Raw genomic sequence first — 19,057 nt, 5'->3', positions numbered from 1 at the left:
GCGATGTCTGTTCTCCGCTCAGCGGGGCGACTTTTGCCATTCCCCCCTCCTTGCCTCCCTCCCCACCCCCACAGGAGGCGTGTGGCGGTGGAGACGTTGGGGGGAAGGATGGGTGAACCCCAGGGCGATCCGGGCCCTCGGGAGGCGGCGGCGGCCGCGCGGGAAGGAGGCTTCCGCCGCCCGGCGGCCCCGCCGGAAGTGCGCGCCGCCGCCGCCGTCCCCCGGAAACTGGCACCCGCCCCCCGGTTCCGCCTCCGGCTGGGGGCCCCGGCCCCACCCCTCCCCCACGGCTGGTGTCGTCATAATAACGGGCCCGCGGAGACTCGGAAGCCGCGAGCGGAGGCCGAGTGACGTCATGGCCAGGCCAGGCCTTCGGGCCGGCTGCGCCCGGGGCGAGGCGGGGCGGGCCGAGGGGGCCTCCCCGAGCCTTGGGGCCGGATGAGCCGTCGCACCCCATCCCCTGAGCACAGGCGCTATTTCTTTATCTTGTAATCGCATTTTTATTCTTTCCATCCCAAGAAGACTGTCAGATTGTCGCCGTCCCAAGAGGGCAAGTAATCTGATACAGGGTTAGCCATCTTTGAGCATCCCTATTCACAATTTCTGACTTCCAGATTCTTTTCTGCCTCCTCCCGGGGTGGAGGGAGTTCCAAGTCTGCAGTGCGGGCATGCAAAACACATTCCAGTGTTAGTCCTGTGGTGAAAGAAAACGCAAAAAGCAAAGGAAAGGCTTTGACCTAGGTCAGTTCTGTCGGGAGATGGACTCCGAGCTGGCTCGGCTCACTATTTTCCGTTATAAGTCTTGCGGAATTGTCTTGCATCACAGCATTTTTCACTACAAGGCCTTCAGAACCGTCTCAGATCGCCATTTCCCATCATTAGTCTTTCAGGGCCGTGTGGGATCACTGTTTCCACCGCAAGGCCTTCAGCATGGCCCCGGTGGCCGTGTGGCTGACAAGGGCCGAGTCCAGCGGCGGCTGTCCCCGCGGGCGGCGCTCTCCGGGCCGGGCTCCCGCCGGACTCTGTCCGGGCCTCTCTGCGAGCACCGGCTCAGCGGCCCGCCGTCACAGTCCCGGCTTGCTCAGCCACCCCCCGGCTGACGGCTGCGCCCCTCAATCCCCAATTCTCTGCCCTCGCTGCCCCAGGGGATCTTAATAGCGTTTTGCATACGGCTCCTTTTCCTTTCTGCTCCTTGGTTTCACTCTTTGGGCTGGAGACCTCGGAGTTATCGGGGCACCCCCTCTTTAGTTTTATTTCTTTCGATCATCAATCACCCCGTTGACTCTCAATGGTCCCCCGTGGGGACCCCCGGGGTCTCTCTGCGGGGCACGCGGGGCCCAGGCACGCATGCGCGGACGGAGCCTGGGCTCGGAAAGGAAGCGGAAGTTCCGGGGCGGCCATCTTGGCGGCTGGCAGCCGGCCGGAAGTGGGGGCTCGGCGGGGCGGAAGAGGCGGGGCGGCGTGGGGGCGGGTCCGCGTCGGGGCCTGCCCGCGGGGGGGCGGTGCTGCGCCCTCCCCCTCCCCCTCCCCCTCCCCCTCCCTCGGAGCCGGATGTTGGCGGAGCTTTGACAGCGGGCGGCGGCGGCGGTGAGCGGGGCCGGGGTCGCGCGGGGGGAGGGGAGGGAATCGGGACCCCGGCCCGCCGCGGGGAGCGCCGCTTCGCCCCGGAAGGCCCCCCCCGGCCGGCCTCACCCCCGTCTGGGGAGCCGCGCCGGGGCCTCGGGCCGCCCCCCTCCCCGGCCCCCAGTCGCTGCGCGCGCCGCCCTGGGGCCGGGGACCCCCACCCGGGGCGAGGCCGCCCCCCGACCCCAACTGGGCGGCCAAAGGCGGGGCCCAGAGCTGGAGCGGGTCGGGGGCGCAGCGCTCCGGGCTCCGCCTGCCCGGCCGAGGGTTGGGGGCTCGGCCCACGCACCCCTCCCGGCCTCGGCCCAGCCCCTCGCCGGGCTCCCGGGCCCAGCCTAAGGCCCCGTCGGCGGGCCGCCGCGCCAGGCCCGCGATCTCGGCCCTTGGACCCCCGGGAGGAAGGCTGCGTGCTCCAGTGGGAAAGGACCTGCCCAGAGTGGGCCAGGCCAGACTCCCGGAGCACGGCTTGTGAGGCCCGGACCCCGGGGGCCCCGGGGACCCCGGGGACCCCGGGGGCCCCGACCCGAGCTCCCCCTCCCGTGTGACTGGGGCCATCAGGAAGTAAAAGCTGTGCAGTTGCAGAAAGCAGCGAAATTCAAGTTCAGCCCTCTTTCAAACCTTGACCTGCTTCCTCCCTCACACAGCCTTGGGCCCCAAGCTGCTCCGGCCCATCCTCTAGAGTTGCAGACATTGCTTTTAGGAGCTTACGGAGCTCTTTATTTCATCCATGGGAAAACCCAGGTCCAGAGAGAGGCCCCGGAGGCCGGCCGTTGGGTTTTGAAGTGTGGCAGGCTTGGGTTAGTCTGGCCTGGGCCTCCTCCAGCGGCTGCCCCCGCGAGGTCCTGGGCGCAGCAGTGTGAGAGGTGGCATTCTCCAGAAGGTCCTGACTGACATGAGTGGGCAGGGGGAAAGCGGGGTGGTGTCTGAGACTTGGCTTGGCTCCCCTCGCGAGTGGTGGGACCAGCGAGTCTCTCCAGAAGAGCCTCAGCTCCCACGATCAAATGGACTGCCCCCGGTTGCCCCTGAGTGAAGACCGGATTGCTGGGTCTGAGCCTAGCCCCCCCCTTCAGACCCCGGTGACCTCAGGTGGGCCTCAGTTTCCTCATCTATAAAATGAGAACTGGTCCAGATGTCCTCACAGGGCTCTTCAAACTGTACATCTCCATTCTGTGTTATAAGGAAGGTTCTTGAACAGGTATGTTGATTCTCCCAACCTGGAGAACCCCCCCCATTTAGTATGAAATCAGGTGGGCTTAAGCTTTGTGATCTCATGGCCCTCCTGACTTTTTTTGATTCTTTGGTGGATATTTTATAAAACTAGGGGAGTCTCACTGTGGGGTGAAGTATGCTTCTTCTGATCAGACATCCCAGATTTTCCAGGAAGCTCCCAATTACAAGCATTCAAAGACTGTTGTCCTCATAAATCCCCAAAGTGTCCTAGAACGTCAAACAGTCATAGAGTCCTAGAGCTACAACTGCAAGAGCTTTCATAGGCCTTGGGTCAAGAATTCTGACATTTACAGATGAGGCCCATGGAAGTCAAATGACTGACCCAAGGCCTCACAAGTTTGAAATGGCAGAACTCAGACACTGTCCATCCAGCCTACAATTGAAGACCGGGGAGAGAGGGAGTCCACTGTTTTATGGGGCAATTCATCCCATTTCTGAGTCACTGGAATTGGGGGTGGAATTTTATGACCAATAAGGAAACAGAGATCAGTTAGTGAGTGACCTATGAAGTGAAACCAAGCCAAGATTCAAGGCTGGGACTTCTGAGATCAAATGCAGGCTCTCTCCATTATAGCCTAGCACTGCCTGCTTCCTCCAGGTTGAACCTTGGTCCTCCGACTGCAGGGCCAATTCTGGAAATTCTTCTAAGGCTTTCTCTGCAACATTTTAGCAAATAGCAACTGAATGAATCAAGTCAGTGAGCTTAATAAAACATTTATACAAACTGCACAAAAAGGAAATGTGAGCTTCCTGAGAAGATGCTAGGAGTGATGGACATTAGGCAGGATTTGGCCTTTATGGAGCCCCAGAGTATGTGCTGATAGACAGTAAAGCAAAGACTGTAAGAGTCTCCATTAAAAAAACAATTCACATTCATATAGTGACGTAAGGTCTGCCTCACACTTTCTTTGCAGCCTGGGAGGTCAGTAGTTAGAAGGCAGTGATTAGCTAGTAAGGGTGGAGATTGGGAGTAGAAGGGGGAAGAATAGGTTACTAAGAAGGAAAACGATATTTTCCTTATAAGGAACAATGTTCTTGGGGAAGAAAATGTATTTCAAGTTGGTGGGGAAAGGTCGGGTGCAGCAGTCTTTTGAGGGTGAGCAGGACTGTTTTCTGTGGTTGAATGGCTACCCAACTCTGCCTCTAAGCTCCCTAGGAAACTGGTCTGGATCTCAGAACAGCTTTTAAACATTGAGTCAGTGTGGTTGCCTTGGTTATAGGGTGGTGGTTGCTAGGTATAAGGAGGCAGTTTGCCATTGCGAGTCCTTAACTGGGTCTGTCAGTGCATGGTTGTCACATTACCTCATGGCCCAGAGGAGTTCTGGTCTGGGCCCTGGGCTCGCAGGTTCTACCCCCCCACCTCCTCACTGCCACTCCATCATAGGCTTGTCAATGAGCTCCTTATCTTTCCTACCGATCCTCTGACCATATATGTCTTGTTTGGACTCTTAGGCTCTTGGAATGTGCCTGGGCTCCGAGCAGGCTCGCTCTCGGGACCTCTAGTGGGAGCAGATTGATCTGGGATTCTGTGAGGATGTTGGGAGGCCCCAGAAGCCACCTCTTAACCATAGAACCCCTCCCTGTTTTCTCTGACTGGAATCCAAGCCCCAGGGAGTTAGAAGGAATCCCAGATCTGGATCCAGCTCTTCCCTAGATTATGAATCCTGGGAATATTTTTCCATCTTCCTCTCCCAAATCCTTGGGCTTTAAATGTTTCTTCTTTCTTTTTTTCCCCCACTTCTCCTGCAGTCTGCTCATCTCACCATGTCTAGCCCTGGAAAGGCAATTCTGTGCTCCTGGTACTTACCTGCCCTCCCCCTCCCCCCAAACTCTCCCATTCCCAACATGATTTCATTCACTGGATCCTATCCAGGGCCATTTTTCTTCTGAACTTAACAAGTTCAAAGCTGATCTGATCTCTCCTCTACACCCACGTCTCCTCTTGACTTCCCTGTTTCTAATGAGGACACCACCATCCTTTGAGGGATCTATCAGAATCTTTGCCTCTTTCCTTCTCCTGCTGTCATTTCTAAATAGTCATTGAGTCTCTTGTGAAGTTAGAACAGACGTCCATGCCTAGCTTTTCAGCCACGTGGCCAGCACCCTAACATAGGTCCTAATCACCTCTTGCCTGTACTCTGGCTGTTGCTGTCTAAATGGGCTCCACCTTCCCAAGTCCTTCGGTCACATGGCTACCAAATAGCTCTTTGTCAAACACAACTTTGACCAAATTATTTCTTTATCTGATACCTTGCCAGCTGAACACAGTGCTGCCCCACAACTCCTGTGAACTTCAGAAAAAATGCAAAATGCATTTGGCTTTGCAAGCCCCCTACAGTCAGGTTCCTACCTCTTTCACATATTCCTCCCTTCCCTCCTCCTTACTTCCAAGCTATGGCCCCTGACTCTTCCTCCCCTGAGGTAAGATGTCCATTGCTTAGTTCCCTCCTCATCTGCTCCCAGAAACTTTTGTATTGATTTGTTATGGGTTTTATGGCTTTGCCCCAGAAGGATAAAGGGGAGTGGGCACCCTTTTGTTCCCCTCCCCTAAGCCAGTGCTTAGCACAAGCTTGTACTTATTAACTACTTGGTCCTTGAGTGGATGACTGAACAAGAGGCTAAGATGACCCTGGAGTCTCTGGGAAGAATAGAGGAGGGAGACCAGAGCCAGGCCAACAGCCTGAGATGGCTGGTGCCCATACACCAATTTGCTTCTCCTCCTCTGGGTGCTCTAAGGGCCCAGGCCAGAGGCATGCCTGGCTCCAGCCTCTTTGCTCTTGTAGTTCTGGTGAAAAGAGGGCCTCCTAACAGTCAGCTGGGAGGAGATTGTAGCTGGAGCCCATGATGATGAGGCTAGAGCCGGGGCAGCTGGGAGGTGGGCAGTGCAGAGCCTGGCACAGCCCATCCCCCACCCAGCTGGGAGATTCAAAGGGAGGCGCTGAGTTGAGCTGTCCTGCATCCCAGCTGCTGTCTTTGGCAACATCCCCAATCTGGGGGAGGCAAGGAGAGCCCAGAACTTTAGGCAACTTGCGACTCAGCTCAAGGGACTTAGGAGAAACTTGCTGTGAAAGTTAGAGTCAGCAGAGAAGAGTCTGTCCACTGACCAGTTTTCTGATCCTTTCAGTGTCTTTTCCAGGCTCTGTGGGGCAAGATCAGTTGGCAAGATGGCCATGGACCCTCTCTCGGATCTGCAGGATGACTTGAACTTTGATAACACCAACGAAGCTCTGGACCAGCTGAAGCTGGCTTCCATCGATGAAAAGAACTGGCCCTCTGATGAAATGCCTGACTTTCCCAAATCTGGTAGGCCCTTATTGATCCTGGGCAGTGGGAGAACAGGGGAAGGGAGCCAAAGGCAAAAGACCAGAAGGGGAAATCTTGGGGCCATCTAATAATGTCCATGCTCAGGAATGAGGGGTGAAGCATGGAGGGCCCTGCCCCTGATTATACCCTAACCATGGTTGTGTCTGCCTGCTTCTCAGACAGCTCCAAGAGTAGCTCCTCCGATCCTGTCACACATCTGAAATGGGATGACCCTTACTATGACATTGCCCGGCATCAGATCGTGGAAGTGGCAGGTGAGTCTTCCCTGGGGCAGTAGGATGCAGGAAAAGGCAATATTGTTCTCCAGCTTTCCAACATTTTCTGTTCTGGAGAAAATGATGGTGGTCCCCTCTCTGACTGGCTCGGGGGCTCTGAGAGACCTGCCTCTTCCTATTCAGTCGTTGTTACCAGGCTCCTTGATCTTGGAACTGGAAAGAACTTTGATCCAAGCCCTTCATTTTGCAGAAGAGGAATGTCAAGTCCGAAGGGGCTCAATAATTGTCCAGGGCAGAGCCAGGTTTGGGACCGGGCTCCTGCCCCCTGTGCCACATCACCAACTCCAAGCCACCTTTCTGATTCCTAGACAGTTTTCATAGCCCAGCTAGTTCCAGGTGACCCCAGGGTCTAGAATGGAGATTCAGGCCTCCTCTTGACCATTGTGGTGTCTAGTAAGATGGTGATGAGAAGTGCCCCTTTGCCCTTTTGTTGGGAGAGTCTTTTCACATATTCCTTAATAGATACTTATCAAATACTGGTAATGTGTGTGACTCTGTCCTAAATGCTGGGGGAATCACCAAGAGGTCCCTTTCCCTGGGGATGCCCTTGCTCAAAGAAGAAAATAAACATGGACAGGACAACTCCAAAGTCGTCTCCACAGATGGGGAAAGTTGGGGAGCTGTTCAAGAGGGGCCTCTCCCAGGAGAATGAGTGGCACTTTTGTTTTCAATCAGAAGCAGTGTTCTAGGCAAGAGAGACTGTTCTAAGAAGAGTCTTTTGAGGAGGGCAGCAGGGCCTGACAGTGCTGCTGAGTGAGTCTAGGCAGCAGAGTGAGTCTCGGGGACTAGCAGAGCCCCACAGGAAGGAGAGACAGTGGCGCTAAGCCTCCTGAAGGGGCAGCAGAGGACAGGGAGGAGAGTTGATCATTTTTTTGGTTGTCGTTTTTGCAAGAAAATAGGGTTAAGTGGCTTGCCCAAGGTCATACAGCTAGGTAATTACTAAGTGTCTGAGGCCAGATTTGAATTCAGGGCCTCCTGACTTTACCCTCCTGGCTACCTCACAGGCACACCTCCTCATTAAGTTTCTCTGGATTCCATTTTGCCTTGGTCTGGGTTGGCTCTATGAGCTCAGGTGTTTCGTATCCTTGGGCTTGCCACCAGCCTGGTGGAAAGAATCGGAGTGTGCCCAAAGATGTGTTGGCCTTGTAGAGGTTCTGAAACCTGTCTGCAGCTCCGTCAGAGGGTCTGTGTTTGAGGTGGTGAAAGAGAGGCCTTCTTATGGGACCATCCTGCGAATGCTATGATACCTGGCTGCTGGGCACAGTGGGGAAGAAAAGGGATCTCCTATCCTAGAGGAGCTCACTCTCTTCCCTACCCAACCAAGGGATCATGGAAAAGTCAAGTTGCAACATTTTTCTGTTTCTCCAGGGGGCGGTGAGCCTGAAGGGGGGCAGCCAGGTAGGTGGGGTCCCTGGGCTCCGCACTCTGGCCTATGGGGCTCTCAACCGCTGGTGGTGTTGATCAGGAGGGGCTCTCTGGTGGGGGCTGCTGATGGTGGTGTTGAAATGAGGTGTAGCCAATGATTTGATCCAGGAAGCAGGAAGGGACCCGGACTAGAAACAAAAAGGAAATGGATCTTAGAGAAGAGAAGGCTCTGTCTTGCTTCTGTCCTCACCCCGCTAGAATTTGTAGGGTATCTGTCGGGAAATCCAGAAGATGAGACAGATCAGGCTTGGAACCAAGTCTTCTGGGTGGGCATCCCTTCTATAGAGTGTGGACTTCATTGACATCATGAGGTGTTACAAGAGACAGAAGAACTTGGGGGCCCCAGGGCCATTTGGAATAGAAGATTGTCCATAGTAGACTGGAGAATGGGCAGTGCGTTGCTTTACTGTTCCTTTCCTGAGCTTTGGAGGCAGTACAGAAGCTTCTCCTTCAGCTCCCCTGTAGGACCTTTCTCCTAGCCAGCGATGCAGGGGTGCGGGTGGGGTGGGGTGACCGGGGTAGCCATTCCCAACATTCAGCAGGAGCTCTTTGGTTGCCGATGAACCCTCAAGAGTCTAGACCCTCCCAGAGAGAGGTGTTGATTGGTGTCTTGGAAATGAATTAGCAAACAGTAGCCATCCCCAGTGGGGCCCTTTCACCTCTCCCTTCTCACCCCTTCAGTCCAGAGTGGGGAAGTGCTCCTTGTAACTTCTTTGTTTTAGTATTGAGCCAATCTGCCAAAGAGTAGGCTTAGAAAGGGTCTCTTCTTTGTGAGGTGGGGAAGATTTTGAGACTGCCCCTCCTGTCCCCTCTCTTTTTCACTGTGAGACCCAGCACCTTGCTCCTTTCCAGCCGATTGCAGCCCTACATCCAAGCTCCCTAGATGAACCTTCCTGCCCCTGCCCCCCCCCCAGGGCACAGGTGCTTTGGGGTCTTGTGCTCTGTTTTTCTATTCATTTTGGTTTCTTCTGGGTAGAGACACAGGGTAGCTGGGTCAGGGGCACCTGCTATTTGATTATATCTTCCTCAAAATATATATATCCATGTTCCAGCTCCTTCCTTCTAGGAACTTACAGTCAAAAGAGAGATGAAGATAGACTTACCAGACAGGGGCCTCCCTTAGACTGGTTTTGGTGCCTAAGTGGGAAGGAAAGTCAGGGCCAGCTTGGGGAGAAGTGTTCTCAGGAGCACCAGGGCCAGGGAGGAAGGGAGGCTCAGTGGACATGAGCTTCAGATTCTGGTTCAGGGAATCAATGGAAGAGGCCTACCTTGGATCCTTTATTAGGACTAAGAAATTAAATTAGAAGCTGGTGACTTGGGAAAAGCTTCTTTCCCACTGCTCATGAGAGTCCAGGCCTGCTGAAAAAATGTATACAGTAACATCCTCTCCTAAGTGTGAGGGACGGAGGGTCATTGTCACTTCATTTCTACTCCCCAGCACACTAGAACAACATAGGACCTCCTGAGCTTTGGGGTCACCACATGCTACCCAGTCCTGTGAAGGATGGTCAGGAATGCCATCATTCCAATAAATGCATTGGAAGAGTGTTCTGGGATGGTAAAGCAGGGTGGTGTACAGTCTGGCCTACAGGGTCCTCATTTGTCAATAGAGGGAGCTCCCTTTCACTGATGCAGATCAGTACTAGGTGGGCCACTTCAGAGTCTTAGAGATGACCTGGTGGACTGGGTGCTTCAGTGATTTGTCTCAGATCAGATAGTCTTTATGTGGGAACAAGGGTTGAAACCCCCTTCTGGCTGTTTTGGAGGCTGGCTCACTTCACCCCCGCCCCCGGTTTTTTAACTTAGGAAATGAGACCCCCCCACCCCCCAAAAGGTGCTGAACTCGAGGTTCTGATCCTGCCTTTTGTCACAGATGTATGTGTCCAGGTCTTTGGCAGTCTTCCTCATTCACTCTCTGGATTTATAATATCAAAGGATTAAGAGAGGTCCTGGGGCAAATTGGTGAATAGTTTTGCCATAGTGAATGGATCCTCTTTGTGAATGGGCTAAAAAAGTGAAACATGAAATGAAAGCTGTTGTACCACACTGGCCTACAATTTGTTGGAAAAAGTAGGCCCCTTCCTCGACATTTGAGTTCCTCTTTTTCCCAAAAGTTTTTGCTTACTTGCACATGTAACCTAATCTTTATTAAATAGAAGACCAATGGCTCATTCTCATGTTTCATTTTTCTTTTTTTGTTTGTTTTTTTGCAAGACAATGGGGTTCAGTGACTTGCCCAAGGTCACACAGCTAAATGATTATTAAGGTTGTGAGGTTGGATTTGAACTCAGGTCCTCCTGACTCCAGGGCTGGAGCTCTAGCCACTGTAGCACCCAGCTGCCCCCCCCCCTTCATTTTTTAACAGAAAACCCCAATCAAACATTTTCCCACTATTTCCTCAGAAGTGTTGTTGGCCATGTGCCAGTAGTAATTATCTTCAGCAAAAGATGACTGTGTTCACAAAGATGCCACTAGTGTCTTTTGGCCCTGCCTGTGAGGCCTGTTCTGTGTGAACATAGAGACCTGTGTTCAAACAATCTTTGGATCCTGGATCCTCCGGCCAGCATCAGAAGGATGGGGGCATGAGGCTGCTTTGGGATGGGTGGAATCCTCAGAAGAGTTTGTCCTGAGGGCCCAGTTTAAGAGAAGGACAGTAGACAGCAGTGTTTGTCACTGACACAAAGACTACAGCTGTTAGCCATGTTGTATGAGGCCCAGGTGTGAGGAGCATCCCATAGAAGACTCTGGCCAGGCTAGGAGGCCTCACAGCAGGTGTGACTCAGAGTGACTTTTTAAGGAAACAGAAATTTTGCATCAAAATGAACATTGTCCTTCAAAGGAGTTCCCTTCTGATGCCATCTGTTTGGCTATCTGTCTGATAATAGATATTTGTTTTTGAGTGCTTTTCTGCACCTGAACACATCCATCTTCATCCACTGGCATTGGATTTCTTTTTTGTAACGTTCCTCTGACTCATGTGGTGCCCAATGGGAACTGACTTTGGAGTCCAAAAACCTGGCTGGGTTCCTAACTGTCCTCTGTTGCTTATTAGCGCTGTGACCTTGGGCAAGCTGCTTACTCACCTCCTTAGGCCTCAGTTTCCTCATCTGTAAAATGAGGAGTAGGACTAAATGGCTTCTGGGGTCCTCTTCCAGCTTCAGATCTAGGATCCATGCTTATAAAGGAAAGAGACATTTCCTTGCAAAGCTTCTAAACTGGTTCTGAGGGCAGTTCCAAAGAGGTGTCTAGACATGCTCTGAGCGGCAATAATATTTTAGGAATTTCTGTAGCCTCTCCCTAGATAGACACAGCTCACAGACAGGCAGGAACCAGGAGGTTGTGAAAAGAGTGTTGGGCTTGTTCTACCACCTGGGCTGGATTCCTGTCTCTGCCCTATCTCACTGAACTGGAAAGGTTGTAGCCACTCCTGGGTCCAAGCCATGTCCATCTATTATCAGCTCAGAAGCGTTAGCCAGTTTGGTTTGCCCTTCGATTCCTGGAGGGGCTTAAGTTGGTGCTACATGTGTGGCCCTAGTCCCACTGCCCCTTCTCACAGCTGATCCACTAGCCTTTGCCTTCTCAGGAGCCACGACCACAGGGATGGGCCACCATTGCTGCTCTGTCCAACAGCCTCTAAAGGTATGGTCCAGGGCAAATCCCTTGTCCTTTTGAGACTCAGTGGTGATGATCTTCATCTCACTTGCTTTGTAGGGTTGTTAGGGAAAGTGCTTTGTGATCACGGTTGTTGTGTGAAGGAGTGCAATGATTCTTTGAATGAGATCCTTGATTGTCGATGACTTTATTTTTTAAAATCCCAGCACTTTGTGGCGGGGCTTTGTAGGCTCTGGGAGCTGCCTTCTTCATGCCTTGTTAGCCAAGTGATTGGTAGGCCCAGGTGGGGCTCAGGGGGGCTTGTGTCTGATGTATCTCTCTCTCCATCTCTAGGAGATGACAAGTATGGACGGAAGATCATTGTCTTCAGTGCCTGCAGGATGCCTCCAAGCCACCAGCTGGACCATGTCAAGCTCCTGGAGTGAGTACTGACCTTGCTGGACAGGGGAGGCTGGAGTTTCCTTTCTGAGCTTCTCCTCTGGGGGAGGATCATGAAGGAACGAGGGAAGAAGGGAAAAGGAATAAAGCATCGAGAACTCACTGTGTGTCTGTTAGGCATTGTGCTAAGTGCTTTATCAAGATCATCTCATTTTATCCTCACAAACAACCCTGGGGGATTGGGGCCATTTTCATCAGCATTTCACAGTTGAGGAAACTGAGGCAGAGAGAGGTTAAGTGATGTGCCCAGACTTAAAAACTAGTAAGAATCTGAGGCTGGGTTTGAACTCTGGTCTTCCTGACTCTGCTCTGCCACCTGGCTGCTAAGAGACCTGCCCTGTTGCTGGGAGAGTTAGAAGTTACAGGATTCTTCTTGTCCTAGGAAATGACCATTTAATTTTGGAATATGCAGACTCGTGCTTACACTTCAGTAGTGTCTCTTTTATTTCCTTTCTTTTTGGCACAGTTATAATGTCCATACTTTCTTTTTTTTTTTGCAAGGCAGTGGGATTATGTGACTTGCCCAAGGTCACACAGCTAGGTAATAAGTAAATGAGACCAGAATTGAACTCAAGTCCTTCTGACTCCAGGGCCAGTGGTCTGTCCACTGAACCACCTAGCTGCCCCACTTTATTTTCATAGCATAGATAAATCTGGTCTGAGTACATGCTCACAGTTGACCAGGAGCTGCCCCTTCTGTGATTGGAAGAGAAGTCTTCTGGGGAGATGGCTGGAGGGTGTCTAGATTCTCTGGGTGACTGACAGAGCCTAAAAGACCCCCACCCCTCCAGAAACCCACCTCGCTTCTGCTTCAGGGACCAGAGAAGGGCCTGAAGGCTTGGCTTTTGACACTTTTCTGTCTCTGTGTTGTCATCTCTGAGTTTGCACTGCTTTCTGGGGAAGCCCAAGGCCACCCCTTCCTTCATTTCCCCCTCCTTCCAAGGCAGGTCAACTTCCTCCCTCCCTCCCTCCCTCCCTGTCACATTCTCCCCTTCCACCACAGTGCAGGGCAGAGCCCAAGCCTCTGTCTTTGCATTGGTGGGTCTGGGTCTGGGTCTGTGTGTGGTGATCGGATGGATCGGTTCTGTTGCTCTCCTGTACTTGGCAGTGCATTCCTTGGGGCTTTGAGCCCATGATGTCTAGAGTGTTGGCCTCAGACTCTCGTCTTCTGTGCTCTGGAGACGAGAGAGCCCTCCCCTTCCTTCCTGAGATCCTGGGGGTGCATAGGGCTATGCTTGGCTTCCTGGTGGGAGCCTCAGTGGAGCTGTGCCTCTGGAATCAGAGGACCCCGGGGAGCTGCTCCCGGCTGTGTGGCCTCAGCTTTCCCATCCATAAAGTACTTGCTGTGGCCTCAGGGATTTCAGGGCCGGAGTCCTGGGCCTGGGGTCCTTGTGATAATAAACAGTTTCTCTATTTCTTCTCTCTGTGACACGGACACAGACACAGACACACAGTCACACAGACACCACCACCCCTGCCCTGTATGACCAGGCCTCTTCTCCCTTCAACCTCGACTCTTCTCTGCTATCCTCTTATTGAATCTTTCTTTACAACAGAACTGAAGGGGCAGCTAGGTGGCACAATGGGTAGAGCACCGGCCCTGGGATCAGGAGTACCTGAATTCAAATCTGGTCTCAGACACTTAATAATTACCTTGGGCAAGCTACTTTAACCCCATTTGCCTTACCAAGAAAGATAAATTAACGAAACAAAAAAACAAAGCCAAGTCCACTCCCCAGACGTTACCACCTTTTGTGGTTCCCCCAGCTCTCTCCCAAGACAAGGCAGGACGGCTTGTTACCAGGCAAATGGGTTTTAAGTGGGGTCATAGGAATCATGATGATGATGATGACTAATATTCCTGTCACTCCTGCTATGGCTAAGGGTTTTATTATATCATCTGAACTTCACTTCTCTGGGAGGTGGGAGCTATTATGACCTTCATTTTATAGAGTGATGTTTTTCTAGGGTCCCACAGCCAGCAAGAGACTTAGGCTGGATTTGAACTTGGCTCCGACTGACCCAGGGCTCTCTGCAGTACAGCGTGTCCCGTCCCCCCCCCCGTGGCCTCTGGGTTTGCAGTCAGGAGATGGGGCTTGAGATTCCACCTTGGACCCTTTTGTACTTTGTGGCCTTGGAGTGCTCTCTTCCTTTCGAGGCCTTAGTTGCCTTCCCTATAAAACGAGGGGTCAGGCAGGTCCTGGGAAACCTGTGAGGGTGGGGGCCTGAGCAGCTGGGGGGGGGGGGGGGTGTCTCTGCAGGTACCTGAAGCATACCTTGGATCAGTATGTGGAGAGTGACTACACCCTGCTGTACCTGCACCACGGCCTGACCAGTGAGAACAAGCCCTCCCTCAGCTGGCTCCGAGACGCTTACCGGGAGTTTGACCGCAAGTGAGTCAGTGTAGGGAGTCAGGGACCCCCCCCTCGGCCTCTGGGGAGCTGCTCTTCCAGCCCTCGGGTCAGCTCCCCGTGACCTCTGGCTCTTCTCTTCTTGGGCCAGGGCTGGGGAGCCCTTTAACTGCCAAGGGCCATAGGGGTGTTTTGAGCATCCTTCACCTACAATCTATCGGGTTAAACATTTAATTAATTCATCCCCCAAAGTTCCTTGATGTATTGAACTTCAGGTCCCAGCCTCCACAGGGCTGTGCCCGGGCTGGGCCTCCTCTCACATCTCCTTTTCTAGGTATAAGAAGAACATCAAGGCCTTGTACATCGTGCATCCCACCATGTTCATCAAGACGCTGCTGATCCTCTTTAAGCCCCTCATCAGGTGAGGCTGGGGAGGGCCCGATGCCTGGAGGCGGTGGGGCGGGGAGCCCTGCCGAGGCCGCTCCCCCGGGGCTCAAGCCTCCCCCTGAGCACAGTCTTCTCCCGGCTTGACAGCTTCAAGTTTGGGAGGAAGATCTTCTACGTGAACTACCTGAGTGAGCTGAGTGAGCATGTGAAGCTGGAGCAGCTGGGCATCCCCCGCCAAGTGCTCAAGTGAGGCCCCCCCAGGGTGGGAGTCAGGGCCAGGGGATGGGCGGTGGGGCTGACTGGCCCTGACGCCGACCCCTATTTCCCAGGTATGACGACTTCCTCAAATCCACTCAGAAAACTGCCTCCACCGCTCCCAAGCCCATGCCTCCTCGGCCCCCGTTGCCCAACCAGCAGTTTGGGGTCTCGCTGCAGCAGTGAGTATGCTCCCCAAGGTGGGGCCCTGGGGACTGGAGGGCGGTGATGGAAGGACATCTTCCTTGGCTCACTCTCCCATCTCCCTCAGCCTCCAGGAGAAGAGCAGCGACCCCCAACACCTGCCCCTTGTCATCCGAGACACCATTGCCTACCTGCAGGCCCATGGTGAGTGGGGGGGCCCTTCCCCGGCCCTCGGGCTTTTCCTCCCTGACTCCACAGCTCCGGCAGCCTCAGCTTCTTTATCCCCCTTGCTCTCTGAACTCCTTGGCTTCCCTGGGGCTGGTTCCCTCTCCCCTTGGGTGCTCAGGTATCCCTGGCTCCCTTGTGGCCACCGAGCTACTGGGCCCAGAACCCTCTCAGGCTCACTCCCCTCCCCTTGCCCTTCAGCTCTCACCACAGAAGGGATTTTCCGGAGATCAGCCAACACTCAGATTGTGCGGGAGGTTCAGCAGAAGTACAACATGGGTGAGTGGCCTCCCCTCTGTGTGTCCTGCTGAAGGGGGAGGACGTCAGGCAGGGGGCTGGTGCCCTTTCCTTTTGGACACCAGCTCTCTCTGGCCACACCTGTGACCCTGGTGACGAGACACGGCGTGCAGTCTTGAGCTTCCCTGGGCTGGGGTGGCACTGTGAGCAGGGTCTCCTTTTGGACCCTGGTTTTCTTACTTGTAATGGATGGATAGTGACCTCAGTGTCTAGGGTGGTCTAGGGTGGTGCCCGTGGGGTCAGCCAAGATCTGCTAAGGCTGTATTTGGGAGTCCTTTACAAATCTAGGGTTGCAAAGATCACCTCCCCAATTACTCTCTCCAGTTATGGGCTCCACCTGCAAGCATCCCATGGTGTCCCCCAGTTCCTCCTGGGGACAGCTTGGACTGGTCACAAGCTCTAAAAGCCCAGCTGTCTTTTTTGTCAGCAGTGCTAGCCACATGGAGGAAGTGGTGAGGTCCCCTAGGGTCTGGGGGCCAGCATGGCCCGAGGGGGGTACGGAGGAGAAAGTCCAGGGTCTCTGAGCTCAGGTCTCCCCCGTGGCTCCAGGGCTCACAGTGAATTTTGAGCAGTACGACGATGTGCACTTGCCAGCCGTCATCCTGAAGACATTCCTCCGGGAGCTCCCTGAGCCGCTGCTTACCTTTGACCTCTACCCCCATGTCGTGGGCTTCCTCAGTGAGTACCTTCCTGGGGCTTTTGTCCTCTTCTCATTCCTCTGGAGCAGACCGGGGTCTCCTGGCACAGTGGACTCTCTGCCAGCCGTCCCTTTGTCCATCTCCCCATCATGGACTGTGCCGCTGGCTTGACCCTGAACCGCCCCTGTCCTGTTGCAGATATTGAAGAGGACAAGAGACTAGAGGCAACTGTCCAAGCTCTGCAGAGCCTGCCAGAGGAGAACTATCAGGTGCTGCAATTCCTGATGGCCTTCCTGGTCCAGGTCAGTGTCTGAGCCTGGCCCGTGGCTCCTCCAGGAGCTTCTTGGCTCTTTGGGGGCTACAGGTCATATCCCCTCTGCCAGAAGAACTGTGGTGGAAGGGGTTGGTCATTGTTCCCCTCCAGCAACCCTCTTCTTCTGGCCCTTTCCTAGATCTCCTCCCATAGTGACCAGAACAAGATGACCAACACTAACCTGGCTGTGGTCTTCGGGCCCAACCTGCTGTGGGCTAAGGATGCTGCCATCACTCTCAAAGCCATCAATCCCATCAACACCTTCACCAAGTTCCTGCTGGATCACCAGGCAGTGCTGTTTCACAACCCATAGGGGCCCTGAGACCCTCATGTGCATCCTGACTCCTCTTACCCCCTTCTCTGGCAGCCACCGTCCACCCTTTGGCCTTGTTCCCGAAGGATTCCCTGCAGGAGGGAGCCTTGGGGTCTGAGAGGTGATGGTGCTCAGGAAGGAGACCCTGCCTTGGTGGTGGGAACTGAGCTGCCAGCCATGAAACCCTTGTGTTGTGCGCCCACAGCCTGGTCTAGGCCCCTGCCCCACTTTGAAACATTCCTTCTCTCAGCAGCCTTATATACTCTGACACTGCCTCTCTGGTGCCCAGGATGCCAGGGCTTTCCCTGATGCCTGCGTCTGACTTTCAAGACCGGAACAGGGGCCTCCCTGATAAGCAGATTCTCCTTACTCTCCCTGGTGCCTGTAGATGCCTGCCCCCAGGGCTCATGGTCCCGGGACCACATTTTCTCCTCCATGGTTTGTATTTGGTGTGCCCAGGAGAGTGATTCCGACCCAGAATAGAGGCCAGACCGAGGCCGTACGCCACTCTGGGAGGCTCCTCCCTGGGCATGCTTGATTTGGAGGCCAGTTTCAGTGGCATTGCCAGGGAATCCCTGGCCATACAGTCCTTCCCACTGCCTAGCCCCCTGGCCGGTCAGAGGACACCAGACTGGATGGTGGCATTGGAGAAGGGGAAATCCCCTTCATGGTCCTGGGGAAGCCAAGCCCCCTTCCCTAACCAGAGTCAGTGTCTCCCCAGGGTTTGGTCAGTGACTAGTTTGTCCACATTCCTCAGGTGCCTCTGGCCACTCCTTCCCAGCCTTAGACAAGAATCCTGAAAGTTCAGGATTTGCGTGGCCTCCATTGTGTCGACCCGGGCTGCACATCACCTGGGGCCTTCCTTACAACAGTTTTTTTTAGTTTTTGCCAAGTTAGCTCCCTGGGCACAGGGCACCAGAGCCAGGACCCTCTGTTAGATGCCCCGTGTTCTGGGCTTGGGTTGGAAGGGGCCTCTGGGAGCTGCTCCTTGAGGGTGGAGGTGTCTTGGACTGACCTTTGGACCTGTGGGGCCCAAGCGTGTCCCTTAGGATGAGGCCATGAGGACTCAGGGTAGCCCTCAGGGCCCTGGCCACCCACTGTCCCTGAGACCCTTCTGTAATGCCATTGACCAAATGTTCTCAACCTTGACCCACTCTTACATGTCCAGAGCTCATCTGCCCCTCCCCTCCTTGGGGGAGCCCTCCCCCCACCTCCCTGGGCAGGGGCAGATTTTCATGGCCTTGGCTGACCTCTCGCTGTCTTTTCTGGCCTGATCAAGCCAGCCCTTCTGGCCCGGCATCTTGGGGATCTGGGGCGCACACTGACCTTGGGCTCCTTGCTCTTGAGCCTACAGGTACAAGTGCTGCCCAGGGTCCTGGAAGCTGGCGGTCCCGTGTCTATCTGCTTCTTTGTGTACATATTGTCCCCCACTCCCTTTCATGGGGAGCCTTCCTGGCTTTCTCTGGCCTCTTTCCTTCTGGCAGGTCCCCTGGGAGCAGCAGAGGCTGGAGCCCCACTTCCTGGGAGAGCCCAGTGGGACCCCTACTTTCCCCAGACACACTGATCTGAAGGGGGAGGACTCGACTGTGAAATGAGTTCACATTCACACTTATTGACTTAGTCGGCACCAATCCTCTATTTCACCATTTGCACTTTTTGTATTTCAATAAAAATAGATTGAAAAATGGCCCAACTGTCTGTACTTTGGAAAGGGAGGAGAGCTGAAGGGGATGGTCGGGGTGGGAAGAGGGCAGAGTCCTGGCCATTGAAAATGGAATCTGTAACCCAGGACCTTGGGGGGTTCACATGTGGGTGGAGCTAATCCACCCTTGCTTTTTACAGTAAAGGAAACTGAAGTCCAGAAAGGGGAGATGAAGGAGCGGCTAGGTGGCGCAGTGGATAGAGCACCGGCCCTGAAGTCAGGGCCTCAGACACTTAATAATTACCTAGCAGCTGTGTGGCCTTGGGCAAGCCACTTCAACCCACGGCCTAGCAAAAACACTAAAAGAAAGGGAGCCGACTCGGCTTAGGTTGGCCAGTGGGTTACAGGACGACGCAGGCTCCCCGCCGGTGAGACTAAGGGGAGGCACGAAGAATTTGTCCTATAGAAAACTCAGCCAGCCAGCACCTGGGCTGTGGACGCCTGGGTGGGGTCACTGGGGGGATGGGGGGGCAGGCTTTTCCTCTCCCTTTTGGGGAGCCACTTC

General features: G+C 54.1%; 1 protein-coding gene across 4 annotated transcripts; it reads left to right on the top strand.

The window, feature by feature from the left end:
- Positions 1-1,506: 1,506 nt before the first annotated feature.
- ARHGAP1 (Rho GTPase activating protein 1) lies at positions 1,507-18,533 on the top strand. Of its 4 annotated transcripts, none has more exons than XM_074230561.1 (13): positions 1,507-1,587; positions 5,978-6,156; positions 6,336-6,431; positions 11,823-11,910; positions 14,189-14,320; positions 14,613-14,699; positions 14,813-14,911; positions 14,995-15,102; positions 15,192-15,268; positions 15,491-15,568; positions 16,136-16,264; positions 16,423-16,526; positions 16,677-18,533. In XM_074230561.1, exons 2-13 carry the CDS (start codon positions 6,018-6,020, stop codon positions 16,848-16,850), a joined length of 1,311 nt encoding a protein of 436 aa, XP_074086662.1. In that variant the 5' UTR covers positions 1,507-1,587; positions 5,978-6,017; the 3' UTR covers positions 16,851-18,533. The 4 variants fall into 4 exon arrangements, with proteins under 4 accessions (XP_074086662.1, XP_074086663.1, XP_074086665.1 ...); XM_074230562.1 differs by having other exon boundaries at positions 1,522-1,587; positions 5,990-6,156; XM_074230564.1 differs by lacking the exon at positions 1,507-1,587 and adding an exon at positions 2,161-2,818 and having other exon boundaries at positions 5,990-6,156.
- Positions 18,534-19,057: the final 524 nt, after the last annotated feature.

Source organism: Macrotis lagotis, chromosome 3 (assembly GCF_037893015.1).
Source record: "Macrotis lagotis isolate mMagLag1 chromosome 3, bilby.v1.9.chrom.fasta, whole genome shotgun sequence".
Taxonomy (NCBI): Eukaryota; Metazoa; Chordata; class Mammalia; order Peramelemorphia; family Peramelidae; genus Macrotis; species Macrotis lagotis.
Note: the sequence above shows the minus strand (reverse complement) of the source record. Positions and strands in the feature narration are given on the sequence as shown.